Source organism: Poecilia formosa, unplaced genomic scaffold, assembly GCF_000485575.1.
Source record: "Poecilia formosa unplaced genomic scaffold, Poecilia_formosa-5.1.2 Scaffold367, whole genome shotgun sequence".
NCBI classification, from domain to species: Eukaryota; Metazoa; Chordata; class Actinopteri; order Cyprinodontiformes; family Poeciliidae; genus Poecilia; species Poecilia formosa.
The window spans coordinates 162,657-183,536 of record NW_006800306.1 but is presented as its reverse complement, the minus strand read 5'-3'; the positions used below and the strand labels follow the sequence as shown (position 1 = coordinate 183,536).

The following is a 20,880-nucleotide window of genomic DNA, read 5'->3' as shown; positions in this document are numbered from 1 at the left end:
ATATTTTTATGCTGCCTGTAAAACTCAGAGAATCCTGATTCCTTTTCACAATTTAATTCAACATCCAGTGTAATATTAATGTAAACTAACTTTCACTTACTTGTTTATCAGTTACACAGCTAAGATCGTAACTTTTAGATGTTATGTTTCACTAATGTTAGTGAGGATCATCAATGCTACTAGTACAAATGACGTTATTTATATGATTGCACAAATACAAATGACTAATTAGGAGCTTCATTTTAGTTATAGTCTAGTAAAAATAATTATATAAACCCTAACTGGTGAATCATTATCGAGTTTTTCTTTGAGAATATATGGGGGTTTGTTCAGGACTTAAAGCTGAGCTAATTTATGATTTAATTTGCACAAAAAATTGGAAACTTAATTAGGTAACACTTTGACAGGGTGTGTATAAGACTGACGCGACACTGCTATGACATAACAGCTGTGATGAAGATGAGGGAGTTTCCATGAATGCTTACGACTGCTGTCGCGAAGTGTCATTTGGTAAATAATGACAATTTCTATGCAACGTTGCATTAAAACTTGTATTTAAAGTAAATTAAAATGGTCAACTTTGCATTATAAGTATCATTATTTACCGAATGACACATCATGATAAAAGTGGCAATCATTCATGAAAACACAAACCATGACCAGACTCAAACTTTACATCAAACCTTTTATTATATAAACTCTGAGACAAACTGACATCTGTACAAATAAACCACACATGTTCATCACAACACCAGAGTTTCTTTTTTTTTCTCTCGTTATTGAACACTCGTACACTCCTAACATTACATTTATTTACAAAACATCCACACAGTCGTTTTCTAAAAAAAAAAAAAATGTTTCACAGTGTCCATTTTTAAAATAACTTATCTTTCCTTTTCATTTTCATCTTGATTTATAATTCCACCAAACAAATGATACACAGGCAGTGAAAGCCTCAACCCCCCCAAACAAATCCACATTGAAGGCCACTCAAACCTAACCAACAACATAATTTCAAGTCAGCAGTACAGAACATTTGAGTTTTCAAATTTATTTCAGATAAGATTGTTTTTAAGCTTTAATTTTAATATTACTGAAGATTAGATCAATTTATAGATTGATAACAGCAAGGCTTACGAGTAATAAATTATAATTTAACAAATATAGTCTATTTATAATTTAAGTCCTTTCAAATGAAATCCTGTGTCAGTATTTTCTGAATTGTGTCTTTTATTTCAAAAACATATGTATATAAATGTCTGTAAATACTGTAAGAACAAGGAACTTAAAGTGAACAAAATATCAAATAGATGTATTTATTTTATGTTTACTGCATTGTTGTTGCAGACATGCTACATTCTACCAATAAAACTAAACTTTAGTTAACACGTGACTTTGAGTGAAATGCTATAGTCGCAATTTCCTTTATATATAGTTTGAAAAATAATTTAAACAGCCTAACTTCAACATTCAATCTGTCAAGCTCAAAGAGTTACCAAAGAAAACATAAACCAAGACTTTTCTACTTAAACTAATATTGTCTTGTGTTTAACATAAAGAACAAAAGATCAACTTTCTGACTTACAAGGACAAACACTAAAACACTGTTTTCATCATCAGTACAACAGGCACTCTGCTACATGTCTCAGCTTTTGCTTTTAAATCAGTTCATATATAAGGCAGTGAAGCAAAGAAGTTCTCAGTTTATACCATAACCAAACGTTGTCATCACACAAATTTATGACTTCAAAAAAAAAAAAAACAAAAAAAAAACAACAAGAAATTAATTTTTAGCTAATTGATTTTAGTGCTAGTTATGGTAACCCAGTAGTTAGCAGTGTAACCACACTGCTAGAAGGTTCTAGTTTGAAATCCTGACCCAGGTTTTGTTTGGAATTTGGTAACTTCTGTTTCCTCTTGGTTACTTTTGCTTGGTGAATCTTTGTGTGACCAAACCTTACAACCTTAATATCTAGAAAATCTTCAGCAGTGCTGCTGTTTCTATGCAGCCAGCAGAGTTTTGGATTAAACACTTATACTCTCCAGCATCACTCTGAGTCACGTTGGTAATGAGCAGATTGAAATGACCAGCACTTTTCTCCTGGATTATACATCTACTGTCAGTGACCAGCTCTCCATCTTTGTACCACTGAGCTGTGGGGTTTGGTTTGCCGCTGACCAAACACTGGAGAATGACAGGGGTCCCTGCAGCTGCAGTTACGTTAGTCAGTGGGATGACACATTTAGGGGGGATTTCGGTCACCTGGAAGTGAAAGCTGCACATATCCGATGACTTCCCCTTGAATTCAATTTTTTCATCCTTGGCTGGCTCAGCAAACACATCAAAGTTAACACTAACATACTTCTGCCCTTGCTCACTGGTTTGGTGGTCAGTGTTGGCCACCAACCTCACTGCCCGCTGTGACTCATCAGGCTCTTGCTCAAACTCAAACTCAAGCTCGATTTCAGACACCTGTTCACCATCAAACGACGTGTTTCCAACCATCAGGTCAAACTTCTGGGGCTGGACTTTGGCACTTCCTAAGGACACAGCGGTCAGCTCCCTACCTCTGGTCTTCCCTGAAAAAGCCTTTGCACTTATCACCACCAGGGAGGCTCGACAAAGAGTCTCCCCAACAAGGTTTATCGCCCTACAAGTATAAACTCCACTATCCTGAGTCGTAACTTTACAGATCTTCAGGAAGTGGTTATCTCCATCGGAGGAGTGCAAGTATTTCTTTGTATTATGTGGAATTTTCTTGTCTCCCTTAAACCAGGACACAATTGGAGACGGGATTCCCATCAGAGAGCACTCAAACATAACAGTAGTACCCTCTGGGGTTTCCATGTCACAGATTGGGTTGATAAACCTTGGAGGCATCTCTGTGACCTCAAATGCTATTTTCAAGTCATCATGCTCTTGAGTGACAAAATCCACAGCACCCTCCTCATAAATACTGGGCAACACATCCAAAGATATGACCATGCTCTTGTTGTCTGCTGTGTACTCAGGAATGGTGATGATCTTAACCTGCTTCTCAAACTCCTTTACCTCGTTTTCATCCAGTTCTACCTCTAGCAGAATCTCCTGAGGGGATGGAGAACGAGAGGAGTCATTCTCCTCCACATCAAACTCCATCACATGCTGATGGGTGACAGCAGGTGGTGCTGGCATGAACCTCACCTCCTGTGATACAACCACCACCAGAGCAACACTTCTGGCTTCCCCAACATAGTTCACAGCCTCACAGATATATTCTCCCTGGTCAGCCTTAGTTACATTATGAATCACTAGCGTGATGTTATCACCATCTCTGTCCATTCTGACTCTATCGTCTGCCACCAGCTGGGTTTTGTTGAAAAACCACCTTACATCAGGGGAAGGCAGGCCAAAAACCTCAGCATAAAATGTCAGTGAGTCATTTTCAAACACTCTTTTCTTAATGAGAGGCTTAAGGAAAGCTGGGGGGATTCCCTGCACTTTCTCTGGAAGGGTGGCTGGTCCTAGTGACCCTTTGCCCTGTGAGAGAAATCTGCTCTCATCCAAGCTTACGCCATTTGGATCGGTTTTAACACCCTCATCAGCAGGAGAGTTGAGGAAATGAACCGGTGAGAAGAACTTCTCGGTGGAGTCTCCCGTTGAGGGTCTCTTGTGATGTACTGGAGAGAACGGAAACTCATCTGGTGTCATAAACCCACTAGGTCTGTCAGAGTTTGGAGTGTGAAAGGATGGTGGTGACTTGAGAGTGTGAAGGGACTCTGCGATTGGTTGAGACACCTCGGTAGAAGAGCCTGGGGTGAAAAACCTTTCAGGTACCTCTGCTATCTCTTCACTCATAGTGCTGCCAATTTCTATGGACATCTCAGACTCGGGGGTGAGTGGCCTACCCCAGTCTGTTGGAGGGTTGTAATACTCGTACACAGCCCCGAAAGTTACTTCCTCCTCCTGCATGGAACCTGCTGCCGCTGCTGCCCCTCCCTGAGCCTCAGCTGCCGCAGATTCTTCAAGAGTATCTCCTTCCTGTTCTGGTGGAGCAGCTAGTACATCAGGTGGTTTAACTTGGGTGTTTATGTTTGGGTTTCTAATCATTTTTTGGGGTTCAGGATTCACATGAACACCAGTTCTACCAATTTTAGCTATTATTTCAGTTCCATCTTTTTCTCCAGTGAGAGCTTTCTCTGATATTCCTGTTACATCAGTCTTTGAGTCTGGCATACTGACAAAAATGCCACTGTCCATAGATGGTTCTGTGATAGACATAAACTCTTCACCACCACCTACAGCCTCCTCACGTATTTCCTCTAAAACTGATCCCTCTTTGAACCTTTTGACCTCCTCATCCATGTGAGTTCCACCTTCAACCAATGTCTCAACAACTTCATCTGCATCAAGACAAAAAGATGCTTCCAAACCCACAGTTGGGGGTAGAAACTGCCCCTCAGTGTCTAAATGTCCAGAAATTGTTTTAGCTGCTACACCTTCCTCAACAGGCGCCCTAACAGAACGCCTCATTACAGGGACCTTCTCAGGCTTGAAAGGAATGAAACTACTGGTTCTGTCAAATGGCTGTTGTTTCTGATCCCCAATCATCTCAACATCACCAGTCTGTGTAGAATCTTGGACACAAACTGGTTTCTGTGGCCTTGGTCTCACAAGCTGTGGAGACTCCTGCAGCTCTTCCACAAACTGTTTCACACCTGCTCCTTGTTCAACACCAGTGACCTCAGAGGCATCTGACACTACAGGTTCAGTTGCTTCAGGAACATATGGATTTACTGATACAGCAGGTTCCTCAGACACCCTGTCAAGTCTGAGTGCTTTCTCCTCCTCTTGTTGGTCTAGGGAAATGGCCACAGAAGGAATAAACTCTTCAGGAAACTGTGTGTCTTTTCTTTGCTCCTCAGGTGAAGGAGGTGTCATTAGAGAAACTGGTGAGTCAGACTCAAAAGCCTGTTTAATCTGAGAAACTTTAATTATAGCAGCAGAACCATGAAGACCACAGCCTGAAAGTGTTGGGGGCTCTTTGGAAGGAGAAAATCTGGATTTTGGGGCTTTGACGCCCATATCTGACGGAGGAGGTGAAATTAGAGGTTTATCCTCTGTACGAGAGACGGCAGGAACATGCACAGTGGCAGGTTTCTTGAAATCCTCAGTTAGTCTTGCAGGAATCTTGCTTACTCTTTCAGAGGAAGAGATATATTCTCCCTCCTCAGCTTCTCCTTGCTCTGAAAACTGCACAGGATCACGGATTTGACCTGACACTTGACAGATGCTCATGACCTCCCCAAGCTTATTTTTAGCTAGACATCTGTACATTCCAGCATCTGTGCATCTAAAACTGTAAATATAAAGTCTGTACATTTTATTATCTACCTCTGCTCGGTATTTATTGGCTGCAGCATCAAGGCAAATATTATTAAAATACCATGTGGCCTCAGGTGCGGGATCACCAGTGATAACGCACTCCAACACTGCAGTGCTGCCCTCAGGACACGTCACATTCTCCAGTTCAGTCACGACACAAGGGGCTTCTCCAACCACATCAAAGGAGAAGGTAAATTTGTGCTTCAAAGTCTGAGGCGTTCCATCATCACTGGCAACCTCTGGAGTTTTCTCTGGCAAAGCTTGAGGTCTGTCCTCACTGCTGTCCTCAGACATTTCAGGGAGGGGAGTAGCAGCTGTAATTCGAATCTCTACAGGTGAGGATGTGAACGATTCATCTGACAATCGACGTTTGTGGACTACAGTTTGAGGAACTTGCAGCGTTGTTTTTCCTGAATCTATGTAGGTCTGAATCTCCTGCTCTATCAGACTCTCCTGACCCCCCAGCTCCTCAGTAACTACTACTTCCTGGGTGACACCTGCCTTTTTTGATGCTTTCTTATCCAAAATCTCAAGAATACCACTGCAGATTGATTTATCATGCTTGTTGGTTATGATACACTCATAAGTCCCCTCATGATCTGTCGTTGGATAGAATACAGTGAGCTTAGAGTTGTTTGATTTGATCATGATGTCATAATCTGGGTTGCGGTCCAATGACTGGCCATCTTTGAGCCAGCTAACAACAGGTGGAGGATCACCCTGAAACTGGCAAGTGAACTCTGTCATCTCACCAGTTTTAACTTTAAGTGAAGATATGTCTTTTAAAAATACCGGGGGTGAGCCTGGAGAATCCACATGCCTTTGTTTTACCCTCTGGGACTCTGGAAGTTTAATCTCCTTCTTTATAGCAGCTTGTGCAGAACTTCCCGCTCCAGTTACTCTAAGTCTAACTGAATCTTCACTTTCTTCAACTTTCTCTGTACCTGCTAAACCTTTCTGTTGTCGCCATCCACTACTCTCTCCAGCAGTTCCTGCCTCCTCTTTTATCCCTCGCTTATCTCTTACATCTGTCTGGAAACGCTGGTGGCTGGATTTATCGGCGGTCATACTATACTCCTCCCTACTCCTCATTCTCTCTGATGCTCCACCCACATCACCTGATTGAAGAGCTTTTTCATTAGCAAAAGGCCCAGCCACCTTAAGAGGAGAAGTAGTGCCTCGGAGAGGCATCTGGGTTTCAGAAGACTGTTTACTTTGTGCAGCTCGTCGTTCAGCTGAAAGTCTTGCATTTGGTGACAAAGCACGGAGTTCACGGTCCATCGGAGGAAAGTGGGGCTCTAACACAGGTCCAGGCTGTTTGCACTGACTGTCTAAAGCCCACTCTGACTCCAGCTCAGACACTTCCTCTTGCTCAACAACATCTTGCTGCCATTTCAGGATACGCTGAGCCATTGCTTCTTCCTCGCTTACAAAGTACTCGCTGTCCGTCTGCAGTCTGGTCTCGCGGCCCTCTGTCGGCACTTCCTCAGCTAGCGGCCACTGAGGAATATCTGATTTCTGATCTTGGAAATCTGCTGGAGCCGAGGTGGTTGGCAGCTGCTCCTGAGCTGTTTGACCAGGAGAAATCCTCCTGCTGTGGGCCAAAGTGGGCTGCTGAAATGTAGGCAGAGCAGAGGTTTCTGGGAAGATTCTTCCAACCTCAGGAGTCGTCTCAGCCTGGAACGGAGGATAACGCTCTGCCCAGTCAGACTCTAGCTCCACTGGCTGCTGTTGCTCCATCAGAACATCTTGTTGCCATCTCATGATTCTCTGAGTCAGGGCCTCCTCTTCGCTGACACATTTCTCACTCTCCAGTTCTGAGATGTTCTCTCGTGAAAGCTGCAGCTCTCGTTCTTCTTTCGTCTTCTCAAACAACTTCTTCTCTGTTTTGACTTTTGTTCTAGGCGACTGAACATCCTCCTCTTTTGCTTTACCTTTCATTCTAGGTGATTTATGTGCCAGGACTGGAACCTCTTTTTCCTGTTCTTGTATTGGGATTTTACTTCTGGCTTTAGGAGAGGGTGCAGATGTTACTTCACGTTCTGCTTTACCTGCCACTGTTGCAGGTTTTGAGTTTGGATTTGGTAAATTAACTACATCTAACGGTGCTCCTTTCTCCATCACCTGCTGTGAAGAAATGACCTCCTCAGACATCGTGTACTGATTATCTGCTGGTAGAGGCAGATCAGTTTCAGGGTGAAAAGCCTCTTCCTCTGACATTCGGACACCTTGCTGCCACTTCCTGATCCGCAGAGCCAGAAGTTTCTCCTCGCACTCCATCCTTTCAGCCTCCAGACTTTTCTCATACTGATCCCTCAGAGACTCCTCTGGTTTATCTGCTGGTTTAACTGGATCAAAAGAAGCAGATTTATCTACTTCCAATCCTCTGACTTCTTTTTTAGGTGATTTTGGTGGTGCCACTTCAAGTCCTAGAGGCCTTGCCTTCAACATGGGAGATTTGTGTTGAAGAGAGATTTGTGTGGCTTCAGTTCCCTCAGCTGATAATTTCTCAGCCACCTCCTGCTTGGTGTAAGGGTGCCCTGTAGGTTCCATGTATTGTATTTCAGCTGGCAGAGGAACATCAGTTTCTTCGTGAAATGTTTCTTGCTCTGACATCAAACTTCCTTGCTGCCACTTCCTGATCCGCAAAGCAAGAAGCTTGTCCTCACACTCTTTTCTATCGGCCTCTAAGCTCTTCCCATACTGAGCCCTTAATGATTCCTCCTCATAGGACTCATCTCCTTCAGAAGGTACTGGGGCTTCAGATATTACCTCCTCACTAAAGACAGATGCTTCTTCTTGAACAGAAGTCCTGGTTTCTTCAATTTTGTGGAGCAGCTCAAACTCGGCCTTTGCCGTCTCCACCTTTTGCTCTTCACTTTCACCTGCCTGAGACTCACTGACGTTTTTATCCTCCAGTGTCTCTGTGAATTTGTCACCAGACTTTCTTTCTCTCTGATGTGTTGTGTCAACTAGCTCACCTTTCATGATCTGAATGGCTCTTGTTCTGGATTGAGGCTCAAACAAATGTCTCTTTCGAGGGTGAGAAGGTTCCCTGGTTAACTTTTTCTCACCCTGATTCAATGTTCGGTGCTGGACGTCAGGCAGAGAGGTGGGCTTGACCCTCAACTTCTCCACATACTCTGCATAGCTCGACTCACTGGCGACTGACTCGACCTCAAACTCAGAGGAGGACATGGTGGAAATAGAAAGCCTTTTCTTTTGTTTCACTGCTTTCTGCAGGGTTGTAAGCTTTGCTCTGACCTCATTGTGGAGGCTTTCTGTGTCACTGAACCTGTCGCTGTATCTGTCGCTGCACCTGTCACTGAACTTATCACTGAATCTTGCCCCAGTGCGTCGGTCACAGTAGATATCACTTAACCTATCGTTAAAACGCTCAGACCTGTCAAACATGGGGGGAGGAGACGGGGCGCGCTCAGAGGCAGTCTCTAAACGTTTGGATTCCTTCTCTGATGGTTTGTCTAAAGAACCCGTACTAGATCTGAAGTACACAGTTCTCACTAAAGCACGTTTGGATCGGGATCTGCCCTGGTGGACTTTGGACATTTTGTCAAATGGAGATCCTACACACCTGAGATCAACTCTGAACTTCCTCTCCTTCCTCTGCTCTGCCAAGTTGTCTACACTCTCATGGGCCTGGGCAGAGCGCCGAACAAAGCCAAGGTAGTTAGCGGACTGCTCTTCCCTAAGCGAAACCAAAAGTGATGCTGTGGACTCAGCAGAACCTTCTGAGTTTAATGCCATCACCTTGTAACTGCCGGAGTCTTTCTCCCTGATACTGTCAATGAAAAGACACGTAGTGTGCATGTGCATCCTGCTGTCGGTACAGATCCTACGTCTGCGTTCCTTGGGGATAGATCTATTGTTATGAAACCAAAGAATAGTCGGCACAGGACAAGCGATCAGTTTACACTTTAACTCCACTGGTTCTCCCTCCAGAACTGACTGAAACTTGAGTTTCTTTGTGAACGACGGCTTCATGTTCTCTGTCCAGGAGCCGATTGACGAAGTTCTGCTTGAGCAGCGGTTAGCTGATACCAAGCCGTGATCGAGGAACTCCTCTGTGTCAGAGAAAGCTCCGCGGAGATGTCGGGTGCCGCTGAGCTCAGTGATGCTGTGTGCTTCTGCAAACAGAAACAGACGACAGTCAGAACGACACGAGGTCTGGAGGTAAAGGGATGGAAAAGATGATCTTTAATGGAAATATTAAAATGCATGCTGGGAGTCACAATGCCATAAAAAATAATTTCACTCACCATATTTGTTCGAATAAACGCAAGACTTGATTCTTTTTAATAGAAACCTGCAGGAAGTTTTGATCCTTCGTCTGTGGAAATTTCTTCAAAACATGAATTATTTTATTATTGTTAAAACATGATGGCCAACATCCGCTTGTTTTCTCTCTGATGGTTGAGTTTTTACTTGAATGTTCCTTACCTGACTTGCAGACAGGAGAATAAACGCCCTTTCTAATCCTTAACAGGAAATGAATGAAGCACAAGCTCTCCAATACATATTTTTGATTTCAGAACATTAAGAATTGAAGCCGTAAAATTGGGCGAGAAAGGCGTTTATTCGAACTAATATAGTTTGACTGGTGTTATTTTGGAAGCAAACCACAGGAATCACATCCCACTATCTGCAAGCCAGGCTAGGACATATTCTGCAGGAAGAAGGTATCAGTCCCAAATGCAGAGGACCTCTATATCTTTTAAAGGGCCTTTCAAGTATTTCAAAGAGCTTTAAAAGATACACATCCTGCACCTTTTTCTTGGAAATACCCGAGGAACCTTCATGCCAAAATGACTTTCTGGATGCAAAGTCTTTAGAAACTGGAACAAGCAAGTTCTGTCAGTGCTTTCCTGGAGGAAACCATGGGATACCATCATAATAAAAGAGCAGATGATACAAACAAGTATTTTTCCATCAAAACACATAACTATGACATGCAACTGCAGAAAATAAGATTTTTTAAAGGGACAGTTCAACATTTGACTTGTTTCCAAGCTGCTGCTGCAGGACAACTCTGACCCAACCAACCCATACAGCATGCATTTGCACATCAGTTTCTCTCATCAGGACCTTCATGGTGTCTCCACAAGAATCTCAGAACCATAGCTTACGTCAGAGTTGACTGCTGACAGACTACTTTTACAGTGAAAAGTCAGAGAATGTAACTGGAAACTAGGTCAAACTATCCCTTTTTCACTGAATCATCTTCTCAGGTGTGATCGCAGTAATTGTGGGTGACATGGCTAGAGAGGTTAAGGTCTTACCTTTAACTTCTTCTTCAATTGTGGCTTCGATCTGCTCCCTCACCAGAGTCACTGTGGAAGAAAGAGACACCAGTTTATCGTTTATCCATTAGCCTCTTCATGCCTTTGTCACATTTCTCACTGTTCAGGTTAAGACTGATGGAATTTATCCCTGATTTGGGATAAAACCAAAATGCCATAACCCAGTCTTTTTGTTATTACTACTGGACCACTTGTCAAACTTGCAAAAGCACAACATTTTACCAAGTATTTATGTCTAGTTTCAAGTTTCATTTAAAAATGGAGCAGTGACAAGACAATTTATTCCACAAAAATTACAAAATGTTGTGGCTCAAATATCAGTTCCTAAAAAACCAAAGCGAGCTTTTCCAAAATCCAACAAAAGCAGCAGAAATCCCTGCTCACAATGAAGAAGCACAAACTGGTGTCCAGCAAGGAGGAAAGCAAGAAAGGGAAGTTTTTCAAAGGTAATCAGATTGGTAGAAAAAAGAGAAATGAAGATCCCTTCCGACAGGAGTGACAGAGAGAGTAAATGTGTGAGTTTTACTGTGGAGAGACAAAGGAGGAGCATGAGTGAAGGGATTGTCCCTGAGAGGAAGAGTGAGGAAGGAGGAAGTGAAAACTCCAGGATTCAAACAAACACGTGGATTTGTGAAAGAAGACGTTTGACTTTGTGATGTTAGTCAGAGATGAAGAACGACTGAGGGATGTCCCGATTATCATGTTTTAGAGCTACACCAATCAGTCTGACAAAGATCAAATCAAAATTTTCTCTTAATTGGCTCTGATTGGTTGGTCAGATAATTCTACCAGTTTTCCTAATTAAATACATAGAAACTAAAATATCCCACCACTTTGGAAACCTGTCCATCCATATAAATTTAAAGGGGACCTATTATGCAAAATTCACATTTAGCTTCCATTTGTGTCTCAACTGCTTCTAAAAACAAACCAAGTGATTTAAATAAATAAATAAATAAATAAATAAATAAATAAATAAATAAATAAATAAATAAATAAATAAATAAATCACCCAATAAGTTAATGTTTTTTGGTGTCTGGAAAATGATCCGTTTCAAAATCAACAGGCACTGCCCGTTACCTAGTAACCCCTGCGGAGCTCTTCCTGTTATCTAGCAACCAAAGCTGACTCGTCACATTCTGATTGGTTGTGCAGGAGGCTCTACTAATGCTTTTCAAAGATGTATGGTTGTATAATTGCACATCTGTTTGCAGCTATGTTAACATGCGAGTGCAAACAGTGAGTTGGAGGTCGTGGCCAGCAGCAGCTTACTTGGATTTAAAGTGACAAGACGTCCTAAAACGCCTCATTCTGAAAAGAGTTGAAAATAGTCAAAACTGACCAGAATAAAATCCCATTTTCTAAGAATGATTTTGTGCAACAAAATGTAATAAAAATGTTTTGTGTAGCCCAAGGCAGCATAATAGGTCACATTTAAGAAAAAAAAAAAATGTCCTTACTATTGCCCCTGTTTTCAGATTTTCAGGGAATTTGCATTGTAAGATAAAAAAAAGTGGAAAACTTATAACTAATCCGGTTCATATTGGAAGCTTTCATCTGGTTCGGGACATCCTCTCAGACTTTTATTTTTAGAAAGAGTGACTCAATCTTGAAGAAAGAAAAACGTGACGATTTAGGGGGGAGTCTGGCTACAAACCAACAGATCCAGGTGTTACCTTCTTCGTCTCTGTTAACGGTGAGGCTGGCCGAGCATGCAGCCTCCCCGGCGTTATTCACCGCCCTGCAGGTGTACTGCCCTGCATGCTCAGAGAAGGCGTCCACTATGATGAGTGTGGCGATGTTCGTCACCTCATCGAAGTGGAACACCACGTTCTTGGAAGGTTGGACCGGCTGCCGGTTGTGGAACCAGCTGATTTCCGGCTTCGGCAGGCCGGAAACACACGCATGAAAACGGGCCACCTCCCCGTGTGTCACTGCGCAGCTTGTGATTGGTTGGATGAAAATCGGCTTTTGGCCAACTGACGGTTTCTTTAGGCTGGAGATGTGCCACTGAGGCTCGGCAGAACTGCTCTCTGTTTGAATTTGCCCTGAAATGAAGCAGGTTCAGGGGTCGTTCTTTATTCAGTGAAAATTCCATCCCACTGATTGCTTTGCACCAAACCAAAGAAATGAAAGTCTTTTCAACAACAAACAGACTCCGGATCAGAATCCAAATCAGGATTCATAAAAAAGCTCCTTTAAACTGAACTCAATACAACCTCAGATTAATAACTTCTGACATTTTACACAGACATTGATACAAAACCAAAAAAAAAGTTCTGCCTTAGATATAAATCAAGCTTTTGTAGCTTTCATCATTATTTTGATGAAAAACTCACCGTCCAATGTGAGAGTGGCAGAGCAGGACACTTTCCCGGCGTTGTTTGTGGCCACGCAGGTGTATTCCCCCTCATCCTCTGGGTAAACTCTGGAGATCTCCAGCTGACAGCTGTCGTCGAACTGAGACATCCTGAAGAAGTCGGACTGCTTGATCTCCTTCTCCTTGTGGAACCAGCTGATCTTCACATCTAAATCAGGAGAGTTTGTTTAGCTACAAACTAAATATTTAGTTTAGCAAGCTAAATACTTAGCTTAGAGCTAAATGTTTAGCTAATATGCAAATCACTTGCAGATAACCAAAAGCTAACTATCAAAGTAAACCTTATGAACCTTTAAATAAACTCCTAGTGACACTGACTGACTTCAGATTTTGCTCGTTACCTCTTCATCGTTGTTTCTTTTACACTCAATGAGCAGCTTTTCAACTTAAAACACAGAAAGAGCTCTTCTGTGTTTTAAGTTGAAATACAAAAGTTCACCAAAACATCTAATATCTTCCAAACAAAATATTAGATTGGATTTAACTAAATATTTAATTTGATAACAGTTTTTAGAATAGAGCTAATGGGACTAAATATTTAGCTTGCTAATTACATTTTTATTTGCAAACAAAATATCCAGCTTGCTAACTACATATTTAAATTTGAGCTAGTTTGGAGGTAAATATTCAGCTTGCAAACAAGATATTTAGACTGGAACTAGATATTTAGCTTGCTTATTAAAGATTCTGTCTCTAACTCTTGCATTTAGTAAATAAATTAATAACAGGGTTAAAATACGACTTAAGAAAAATAAACCCTTCCTGTTATAACAGTCTAAACAACCCAAATTATTGATGTTAAATTCTGAAAGGACTTCTCACCGTCTCCACGGACTCTGCACTGGAAGTGAGCGGATTCTCCCTCTCTGGCTGAGGTGTTGGAGATGGGTGAGATGATGACGGGTGGAGCGATGGGGGCAGCAGAGTCTGGAGAGACCACCTCTGACACTACAGCACACAAACCTGCATCAGACTCCATCCGCCATGTCTCCATTCTGCTCTGCAAGCAGGACGTCGGGTCTTACCTTCCACATTGAGCGTGGCGGTGCTGGTGGCCGTGCCGTAGTCGTTCTTCGCCTCGCAGTTGTAGATGGCGGCGTCCTCGGGGAACACTTCGATCAGAAGCAGCGTGTGCTCGTTGCCGTCGTGAAGGAACTTGCACTTGAAGCCCGGCGACAGAGCCTGGGAGTTTTTGTACCAGGAGACCTGCGGTGGAGGAACGCCGCTCACCTGAACGGAGAAGCGAGCCGGCTTTCCTGCCTCGACCGACTGGGGCTCCATGTGACGGAGGATCTGAGGAGGCTCCGGGACTGGGAAGTAAAATGTTTGGTCCAGGGTTACTATTGTTTAGGGTTTTTCATTACAGTTTTCTTTTGTTTAGTTGTGACTTTCTGTTCTAATTCAGTAAGTTTTGATTGGTTTTAAAGTGTGTTTGCTAGTTTTATTACTTAGATATTGTTTAGTTTTTATTAGTTTATGGTAACAGTATTAGTTTCATCATACTTTGGTTAACTTTTAGGTGCAAAATGAACAAAAACGCAGTATTGTAATTATGTTTACATCAATTGGGTAATGAATGCTGAACAGAAAACATTTTCAAAAAATGTATTCAATTACTGTTGAACAACCAACTGACTGACATTTTCTCACAACGTTTGCTGTTGCCATTTTGTGTTGCCAGAAGGAGTATGGAGAACTGCAATTCCCCACAGCTGAAGTAAACTGATTGTGTGGGGATAAAAAAACTATTTCGCATCAGTTCAAAAGACAAATAGATTCATAAACACAAAGAATATTATATCTATAAATTCAGTATGTTTTGGTTAGTTTTATAATCATTCAATATAGTTCGAGTTAGCTGTACATTTTCCCCGTTAAATAAAAACGGTAATAAATAATTACCGTTTTTTTATATCAGTTGACAAAAATGTTTTGTTAATTTCAATTTCTGTTATTTTGTTAGTTTTAGTTAACTATAATATCCTTGGTTTAGTCAACAAAGACACATTTGGAGCAGATCTTGCAGGAATACCTCTCCATATTTCCAAGATACGGTTCTCATCTACATCAGTTCTGAACCTTTTTCTCGACTTACTGTTGACTCTGAGGTGCATGGCGCTCCTGTTCTTTCCAGCGATGAAAGTATATTCTCCAGCATCACTCCTGTAGGTCTCAGAGATGGTGAGGCGGTGCAGCTTCCTGATGGCAACATAGCTGAACCTTTCCTCCACAGAGAACTGGATCTCCACGCCGTTCCTGAGCCAGCGTCCTTCGACGTCGTCCTCGTTCACCTCAAACTCGAAAGTTGCTCTGTGTTTCTCAAGAACCTGACGGAGGCACGGGAAGGATGAGATTACTGCAGAAATCTCATTGTTTCTGGTGTAAAGCTATGAAACTGTCTTACTGCAATGGTGGAGTAATAAACAGACAAAGCTGTATGCTGCTAAAAGCATTACATTAATATTTTTACTTTTACTTTGTAAAAATACTTATTGTATTGAAATACTTGTTCCCCATAATATCATTAAGTGTGCCTATTTTTTGTATGTTCTTTTTAATGTATCAATGTTGCTGTGCCATTTTTGTTGTGTTTACTTTCGGTGACAGTTTACACTTTTACTTATGATTCTGTGCATCAGAATTTCAGGGATGACCTGAAACTGGTACCGATCACTTCCACTGATAGTTTAACTCCAGTTTGTCATCAACTCAGTAGTTAAAAGTTAATGTATGTTTAACCTTGCAATGGTTGAATATTGAACAAAATTTTAAATTTTCAAAACCTCTACCTGTTGTTAACTTGAGTCATTGATTACTTTCAAACTAATAAACAAATAAAAAAAATGCAGTGTGGTGTGAATGTAATGTATAACGCAACACATTATTGGAATGTAGAAGAATGGAAAGTATAGAAACTTAATGTAAAATGTAGTGGAGTAAAAGTTGAAAGTACAAACCACGATTAAATCTACTTAAGTAAAATACAGATACAAGAAGAAAGTAGTTAAATACAGTAAAAACGTACTTGTACTTCACTACATCCTACCATGATTTCGCGCTCTGCAGGTTCGGCGATGCGGACGTCACGTCCCTCTACGATCAGTTGGGCCTTGGAGACGCTGGATCCGGCCACGACTGAATACTCTCCAGCGTCTGACATACGAATCGTCTGGATCATCAGACGGTGGACAAACTTCTCGGCCGTCACTACATACCTGTGAACAAAGCAAGTAAAATGATTTCCAGCTGATTTTAACTGAGAATGTTTCTGTTTGAGATGAATTCAGAGGTTTCATCCAGGGATAAATTAATATCAATAGACAATACATCTTATAGAGTGTTCAATATGTAGAATATTCACTGAAACGCACAGACTTCTGGGGGATGTAGGCAGAAGAAAGACTTCAGCAGTCCAGCCTCTGACGGCTAGCTAAGTTAAGCAGGTGGCATCAACTAACTGACTCACTCTTTGGTTACCTACCAACAACACATTCCGTAACTTGTGGTTACCTAGCAACAACCTGGTTAGTAACTTGCTTAACAGCAGTTTAAGATTTCGTTACTGTTCCTCACAGCTTCTTAAAAATAAAAAACAACAGTGTGGAGTGAAAACTGTGGATAAAACAGAAAATGTCACACCACCAGTTTGGCTGAATTTCAGATATTTAAGACCAAAAACAAATTAATAACAATCGATACTGGCTGATATGAAACACTTAATAATGTGTTTTTCAGCTGTGTTGCCCAGCCCTAGTGTCATCATAGACAGACCTTTCCTCAGTTAAGTCCAGCTCCTGGCCGTCCTTCATCCACATCACCTGGATGTTCGGCTCAGAAACTTCACACTCAAACATCGCCTTTTTCTTCTCGGTTATCTTTATGTCTTTAATCTTCTTGGTGAACTCAATCACACGAGCTGAGAATAAGAAATGTAGATTTAAGGAACATCCTAAACTATATAAAAAAAAACAGTCCAATGAATGCTTTGTTACCTTCCACAAAGAGGTTAGCGGCGCTAGCAGCAGAGCCTGCTACAAACTGGTATTCTCCTCCGTCTCCAAAGTGAACATTTCGGATGGTGAGTGAATGTGTGAGCTGCCGGCTGCGGACTTGACATCTTTCTGATGATTTGACCTCTACGCCGTTCTTCAGCCATTTGTAGGTGATGCCCTCATAGTTTACAGTGACTTCAAAGGTGATGGTGTCTCTCTCCTGAGCGTTCAGGTCATTTAGCATGGAGGTGATCAGGACAGCTGGATGGACGAAACATACATTTTAAGATTGGGCCAAAATGTTGAGCTGCAAGAATGCTGGTTTCCACAAGGTTTTTTTTTATATTTTCTTCTTAATTATAATAGCAAAGACTATTATTATAGGTTTTTATTTTTTAAAAACAAACTAAACACATAATATTTTAATGAAATAAGCAAAAGCAGTCAGATTTATGCACGAGTGACGCATAAATCATTGCAGATTTAAAACAAAAGAGGGTTTTGCAGATTAAAGAAAAACAGCAAACCATATCCTACATTTTTCATCTTTTTCTGGATTTTTTGTGTATTTTTAGCAACAAGAACAGGAATTTGCTGACTCTTACTTTATTTTTCTAAGTTTATTAGATGGGCATGCAAATGTCTGTGATTTAAGAAAAGCCACTGGATGTTTTTGATCCGTATTACTAATAAATTAAAAATAAAAATCAGGGTGAATACTTTGTGTTGCCGTACTTTTGACACCCCTGATTTAGAGAGAAAAAACCCAACAATGGCTGTGGCTAGACCTGTCACAATAAGCCTTCTCACAGAGCAATAAACTTTAAATTCTAATGAACATTTAACACTGGGACTGGATGACATTTTAAATAACAAAAATAAATAAACAAAACAATCATGAAGTCTCTGTAAACAACGTTTTTCTTTCAATAAGGTCTAGACCAAGGCACCAGACTTTAATCATCCAGTTTTTGGTAGTAAGAGAAAAGAGAAAAACATCATGCAAAGGAAATTATTGAGCTCGTCTGAATTTATCATAAATTGATTGATTGCAATAGATCTAGCAGTGGCGAAATCAGGCTTTGTGGTCTTACGGTTGACGGTGAGCGTCGCTGACACTCTGTCGTTCCCGCAGATGAAGGTGTACTCCGCAGAGTCGTCCCTGCTGGTGTTCATGATCATCAGCTGGTGAAGTTTCCCCTGAACCACGATCCTGAACTTCTCACTCATCTCAATCTCCACGCCGTCTTTGAGCCAGGTGGACGGCACGTTGAAGTGAGAAACTTCGCACTCAAACGTGGCCACCTGGGTCTCAGGGACCTCCACACTCTTCATTGGTTTGGTGACACAAAGAGCTGCAGGCGAGAAATTGTAAAACAATGAAAAAAAAGAGACAAATAATTTAACAGAAACAGCTTTTCTGAGAGTTTTAGCTCTCAGAGGAGCTGTTTATTCTGGCAGCTCTGTTTCTCTGCAGCCATCAACAAGAAAACATGGTTAATGAAAGAATACTTCTCTGGCCGTTTGGAAAAGTATTCTTTCCTAATGCCCCACTTAGTTGCGGAGTACCACAAGGCTCCTCCTTTGGTCCCATTGTTGTTAAACTTGCTCCCTTTCTGGTGCATTTTAAAGCACAAAGTACTGCTTTTCACCATTTTCTGATCTGCTTATTCCAACAAACAGCAACATGTTTATATTAAAGCCTTGTAAGTCATCTTAGGGATGTGTAATCACAGAGACTCTAATAAAAGATTTTAAGAGTTCGATGAACCCATTAAGTTGAGGTCAGATATATATGGAAACACTGAATTTTCACACTGCTCTTAAAACTGAAATAAGATTAGATTTGTTTATGACATGACTTTGTGACAGTAACACAAACCTACATCACATCTATATTTACTATAATTAGTCAATCGTGACTTGTCACTTGTTCAAAACCCAGCGGCCCGCTTTCTGAGGGCGGGGCACAAGTAGTGAGATTGTACCACACCTGTGCTGGCTTTTTTTTTTTTTTTCAAAAGTTCTGCAGTCTATTTTAAATGTAAATTTTTTTTCTCGGGTCTTTGAGGGCTGTTATCAGCTTACTTGTGTGAAATTTCACACCTTCACACTTCAGCCAGAGCACCAAGGTTCACAGGCCAACTGGGCTTCTGGATATTTTTGGACCCAGGCTCAAAAACAGATGTGGCAAAACCATTTTAGGTGTAGTTCAGAATTAGCATGCCTTTTGATCTAGGATCATTAGGATTATTTTGGACTTCTAGCTAAATAGTTTTGTAACGTTTGATCATTTTTTATTGTTTTAAATAGCTTAGGTGATTGCTGAGTTTCTAATTACTGACAGTTTTAGCCAGCCGAGACTTTTTGATGGAGTTTTAAAAACACTTTAACTCAAATTGAGTTTAATATTTCTTAAATACACACTTGCTAACAAAAAACAGTTAGGCACCCAGAGGGAATGGTGTGATTTGGATGTAAAATGGTCCACATGCAGACCAATGTGAATGCTTGACCAGGAATCTAGAAGGTGGCATTTTGAGTTTTATCAGGCAGCTACCAAGCATGCGGCAGTCAGTCAAAGCAGTGAGTGAAAGTCAGCCGACACAAAGGATGCCTTGTAGATATTTTAGACAGCATTACCAGTGGCCCAACGTTGGAGCCAATGAGTATATGAGGGTACCCACACATGTTGTAAAGCTTTGGAAAGACCGCACCAAGAGGGGATCCTTGTTTTGTCCACCAAGTACTGCAGAACCCAAAGACATCTGCACCAAACTCAGGTACTGAACTCTTTACAAACACCTGAAGTGGTTTCAAAGACGGATGTCAGCCAAAATACCCATTTCCCATTCCATATGTGGCTGACATTAACACCAACGCAGAGAGGACTGTGTTTGGAGTGGTGCCGTAACTGGGAGGTGTGGTATCGTAATCTCAGTTCTGCATCACCAAGGATGATCATTGTGTGGTGGCAGCAAGGGTGGAGGACCAATCCTGCCAATGAGACGCACTAGCGGTACTCCAGGCATCTTGGTGTTATGGTGTGGAGAGCCACAGGAATCCAGCTTCGGGTTAAATCAAGTGGGAATCGGAGGGACTTGAGGGACATCCTGTATTTGAAAGGTCGTCTTGAAGAGGAGACAAACGTTTCTGAAAATGTTCTGTATCAAATCACTGTCTGTTTCCAGACAATTTCATTTGCACCACTCCATCTGGGGGCTTAACTTTTTTTTACACGAGTGTATTTACTTTTTTAAATCATTGAATAATTAAAAAAAACTATGTAATGCCTAAGTAGTTTTTTTACAAAACACAAACAAAAACAGACGTAATTTTAAAGGAGAAAAGAAAAAAAACTTGTAGAGTAAATGTAGTTTATATCACTTTCTTTATTGAAAGTTTTTCCTTCTTAATAATTCATGACAGGGTGTTCAGTGTTGCGTACCCTCTACAGTAAGCATGGCGCTGCAGTGCAGGTGTCCGATCACGGCCGTGTACTCTCCTGCGTTGCTGCTGTCGACGTTCTGCAGGATCAGTTTGTGAGCTTTCCTCTCCGACAGAATCTTGCATTTCTCGCTTGCCTTCAGCTCGACGCCTTTGAACGTCCACCTGACGGGGACGTTGTCGTGCGACAGGCTCAACTCAAAGGAGGCGGTGCCGTCCAACAGGGATTTCACGTCTTTAATCTTCTTGACAATCTTGATTGCTGCAAAGATCAAAGACAGAAACAGTCATTAAGCAGAGAAACTTGTTAGAATGGTGCTGTGCGTAGTAGGGATGCAAACAATTAATCGACGTATGATTAATTCTCGATTAATGGT

The 20,880-nt window shown here is 41.5% G+C and overlaps 1 protein-coding gene across 1 annotated transcript in view; it reads right to left on the bottom strand.

Moving 5' to 3' along the window:
• The window catches only part of ttn.2 (titin, tandem duplicate 2), a 209,617-nt gene that overhangs the window by 163,437 nt on the left and 25,300 nt on the right, over window positions 1-20,880 (bottom strand). The window contains exons 31-41 of the mRNA XM_016662277.1: window positions 20,505-20,765; window positions 18,151-18,411; window positions 17,057-17,317; window positions 16,836-16,980; window positions 16,111-16,279; window positions 15,160-15,391; window positions 14,090-14,374; window positions 13,887-14,012; window positions 13,024-13,212; window positions 10,663-10,713; window positions 1,979-9,510 (exon numbers count right to left, since the gene is read on the bottom strand). Coding sequence (XP_016517763.1) covers window positions 1,979-9,510; window positions 10,663-10,713; window positions 13,024-13,212; window positions 13,887-14,012; window positions 14,090-14,374; window positions 15,160-15,391; window positions 16,111-16,279; window positions 16,836-16,980; window positions 17,057-17,317; window positions 18,151-18,411; window positions 20,505-20,765 — 9,512 coding nt within the window. The remainder of the gene's footprint in view (window positions 1-1,978; window positions 9,511-10,662; window positions 10,714-13,023; window positions 13,213-13,886; window positions 14,013-14,089; window positions 14,375-15,159; window positions 15,392-16,110; window positions 16,280-16,835; window positions 16,981-17,056; window positions 17,318-18,150; window positions 18,412-20,504; window positions 20,766-20,880) is intronic.